Source organism: Lepidochelys kempii, chromosome 5 (genome assembly GCF_965140265.1).
Source record: "Lepidochelys kempii isolate rLepKem1 chromosome 5, rLepKem1.hap2, whole genome shotgun sequence".
Taxonomy (NCBI): Eukaryota; Metazoa; Chordata; order Testudines; family Cheloniidae; genus Lepidochelys; species Lepidochelys kempii.
The window spans coordinates 49,633,635-49,637,484 of NC_133260.1; the positions used below are offsets into that span (position 1 = coordinate 49,633,635).

A 3,850-nucleotide genomic window follows, 5' to 3' on the forward strand; every position below is an offset into this window, starting at 1 on the left:
CTTTGAAATATGCGTTATAGCACGTAGTTATATTTTCTTTCCAAAATAATTGTAATCAGAATAAAATGACAACTTTTATATACCGTCCTACTTTAAAACAGATTATAATTTAGAGTTAATTCGGCAGAACTATGTATAATATGTATATTCAAGATGGTTCTTTTTCATGTCAGAGTGCTTAGAAGTGCGTTTATCATTATCTTTCCCATCTAACGTCAGAAGTGATCCATTAAATGTGCGCGCCCTCTAATTGAGAGGAGTATGATTTTTTGTTATCATAAAATGTGTAGGCTGACATTGAAAAAATATCATGATATTATTTGGAAATATAATTGTGTTTCACTTTCTTATTACTTTTGCTCAACAGCTCAAAGGCGAAGAGATTCTTAAAATATGTTATTTTGTTTCTCCTTGCACGAGAAGGGGACTTCTCTCTTTCTGTGTTTCATACAACAGAAAGGGCTACACTTCTTCCTTTAAAAGAAGTCCTTAAAATCAAATATGAAAATAGTGGGGATATTTTTGATTCGGTTGACAGCTAGAGATATACGCTATGTGTGATACCACTCCTAAATGACAAATACCCCGAAGAGAGGAAAAAAGAGTTTTCTAAAAGTTTCTGCCCGAAGAAGCATTTTCACTGGAGGTTTAGAGCACTACCCCCATCCTGATGGTTAGGAAATGTTCCTTCTACCAAAAGTTCCGTTCAGATCCTGAAAATGCTCCTACCCTTGACTCGAAGACCGACTTTAATTATTATATATAAAAATGTCTATATTTTTATCAGGCGTGTTCTCCTTTTCCCTCGTCTTCAATTGCAGTTATTGAATTAAAATCAAATGGTCTTCAGAAGAAATTCATCTGCAAAAACGACTATATTCCACTAACATTCCGGTAAAAACAGATGGTTTTGCATTTTCTCCTCCTGTGTAGTAAAACCGCGGGGGAAAAAAAGAAACCGTGTGCGCTGGTGGGGGGGGTGTCTCAAAATATTAATGAATGAAACAATAAAATGCAGATTTCCCTACCACCCGTGGAATATTTTGCATGGACAGTTCCTGTATTTGGGATTGCCTCGCTCCCTTTTTGGTGAGATTTCCTCTTCTCTTGGGAAGGTTCGAGCAACAGAGGACACCAAGGGCGTTCTGTTGCTGAAAAGCCTTGCGATTTGGGCAGTGATTTGGGTAGCAAATGTATTCTCCAGCGACTACTCAGAATAACCCCAGCAACAGAAGTGCAGTTTGGTGTTGCGGCACATGGAGGGCGGAGGGCGGGGGGAGGAACTGCAACGGGATGGCACACTGTATATTGGGAGAGGCAGCAGGAAGGACTGCGTATTTCATTTTCCCAACCCTGACCTTTAGCAATGCGGGCAGTCGAGTTTCTTGGAAACATCAGGACTGCCGGGGGCGGCGATTTTGTCGTGCCTCCCCCCGCACCCCCACCCGCCGGACTTTGCCTGCTCAGTGCTCTTTTGATTTCTCCGAGGAGGAACGCGCTGAGATGTTTCCCCAGTTGTGGCGCTGACGTTTGGAGCCATGTGATGGGCCCCCTTTCGCTATAAGGAGAGAAGAAAGGCCGCCCTCTTTTGGACTCAGCCCCAGCCTTTTCAAGATCTTTCCCAAGACTCTTCCCCCTCACCACCCCCCAATACTAATCGCTCTCCCTCCTTCCCTGGATCCATTAATGTCCGAGGGCTTTTTGCGAGGAGGAGAAAGAGAGGAACCAACTCCGGGGCGCAGCCGAGGGGGAGAGATTTCCCGCTGCCTGCTCGCCGGAGGTTGCTGCTGGTTGTTGTGTGTGTTGCTTGGTCGCACCGGGGCGGCGGATCCTGGCTCTGGCTGGGCGGATTAGCCGCCGGGAGCAAAGCAAGGGGACTCCAGCGTGCCCGGCAGCCGCGGCTCCCCGGCCCAGCCGCCCCGGATGAGCCGCTCCGCCAAGCCATGACTCTGAGCTCGGAGATGTCCGATGCCTCGGGACTGGCTGAGGAGACCGACATCGATGTGGTGGGCGAGGGCGAGGAGGAGGACGAGGAGCTCCGGCGCGGCGGGCGCCCCTATGCGCAGGAGGAGGAAGAGGAGGAGGAGGAAGACGAGGAGGTGGGGGAGCTCCCCGATGACATCTCGCTGCCCCGGTCCCCGGCGTGCGTGGGCGCAGGCAGCTCCCCCACCTGCTCCCAGCGCCCCTACAAGGCGGCGGCGGGCGGCGGCGGGGCCGGCAAGAACAGCCTGGTGAAGCCGCCCTACTCCTACATCGCGCTCATCACCATGGCCATCCTGCAGAGCCCCAAGAAGCGCCTGACGCTCAGCGAGATCTGCGAGTTCATCAGCGGCCGCTTCCCCTACTACCGGGAGAAGTTCCCCGCCTGGCAGAACAGCATCCGCCACAACCTCTCGCTCAACGACTGCTTCGTCAAGATCCCCCGCGAGCCCGGCAACCCGGGCAAGGGCAACTACTGGACCCTGGACCCCGAGTCCGCCGACATGTTCGACAACGGCAGCTTCCTGCGCCGGAGGAAGCGCTTCAAGCGGCAGCCGCTGCCGGCGCCCGAGCTGCTGCTGCGCGGGGTGGATCCGGGCACCTTCCTGCAGCAGCCGCCGCCGCCCCAGCAGCCGGCGCCCTACGGCTACGGACCCTACAGCTGTGGATATGGCATTCAGCTCCAGCCTTACCACCCCCACTCCGCCGCCCTCTTTGCCTTTCACCACCACTCCCCGCCGGCCCGGCAGCCCCCCGCGAGCGCCGCCGGCCGCGTCCTGCCTCCTGCGGCTGCTCCTGCAGCGCCACCAGCCTCCTTACTGCCGGCGGCGGAGCTGGCCAGGACCTTCCGCTACCCGCCCCAGCTGAGCCCGTCCCTGACTTCTTCTCTGCACGCTGCCAAATCCAGCAGCTCGGCTCTGGCCCGCTCCCCCTTCTCCATTGAGAGCATCATCGGGGGTGCTGGCAGCAGCTGTGTGTCGCAGTCGGCGGTGGTTCCAGTCTTAGCCCGGTCTCTGGTTTCTTCTTCCTCCGTTTCTTCCGCCGCCGCGGCCTTAGGGGCACTGCACCAAGGGACAGCCTTGTCCAATGTCGAAAACTTTACTGCTAGGATTTCAAATTGTTAACGATTTAAAGTCTTTCAGAAGGTAGGATTCGGGGTATATCCTTTTTTCACCTTCACGAATTGAAACAGACATTCTATACAGCCGATTTGTGTCCTGCCACTTTGTTGTTCGATACCTATATTTATGCAAAGCCAATTCTATATGCTGCATAGGCAGAAACTTTTGTTGTTGGAAAGTTATATCGTATTCCTTTAAAAAAAAATCTCTAAACCATTGAAGTTCAGAGATTCTCAGGTCCAGGAATTCAAAAACAATAATGTACAAGAGAAATGAAAGGTCGTGAGGGTGGACAATAAAGCAATACTTTTTCATTTTAGTACACTTGTCTCATGTACTTTTATAAAAGGAAATTAACATGTTTACACAGAAGAAAGTCAAGATTATTCTTTCTTATTTTAACCTGTGTTTTGTATTATAATAGACATACGGAGTTTTTATTTTGTACTTTATGCGTATTCTTTACAAGGAATGTTGTTAAAATTACTGGCAAGTATTATTGTACCATTCTAATGTACATTTTTTACACATTTTCAAAAATAAATTTTTTAATTTTCAAAAAAGTCCCACCCATACAATTGGCATTGGACATTCCCCTCCTTAGCACACCTCCGCTCCCCCCACCGGCTAGAGTGAGAGTTCTGATTTGCGATTAGTAGAAAAACAGAAAAGTTAATACAACAGTATCCCCAATATTTTACAGCAAATAGTTATTTATTAAAGGATTTGACCAAGAAGAAAATGAGAAT

At 49.8% G+C, this 3,850-nt stretch overlaps 1 protein-coding gene across 1 annotated transcript; it reads left to right on the plus strand.

Moving 5' to 3' along the window:
* Window positions 1-1,325: 1,325 nt before the first annotated feature.
* Window positions 1,326-3,581, plus strand: FOXD1 (forkhead box D1). Its single transcript, XM_073346203.1, has one exon. It carries the CDS (start codon window positions 1,944-1,946, stop codon window positions 3,102-3,104), a length of 1,161 nt encoding a protein of 386 aa, XP_073202304.1. The 5' UTR covers window positions 1,326-1,943; the 3' UTR covers window positions 3,105-3,581.
* Window positions 3,582-3,850: the final 269 nt, after the last annotated feature.

What these genes read in the sequence shown, in the direction of transcription:
- FOXD1 (XM_073346203.1), top strand. Translation starts at nt 1,944, where the DNA reads ATGACTCTGAGCTCGGAGATGTCCGATGCCTCGGGACTGGCTGAGGAG.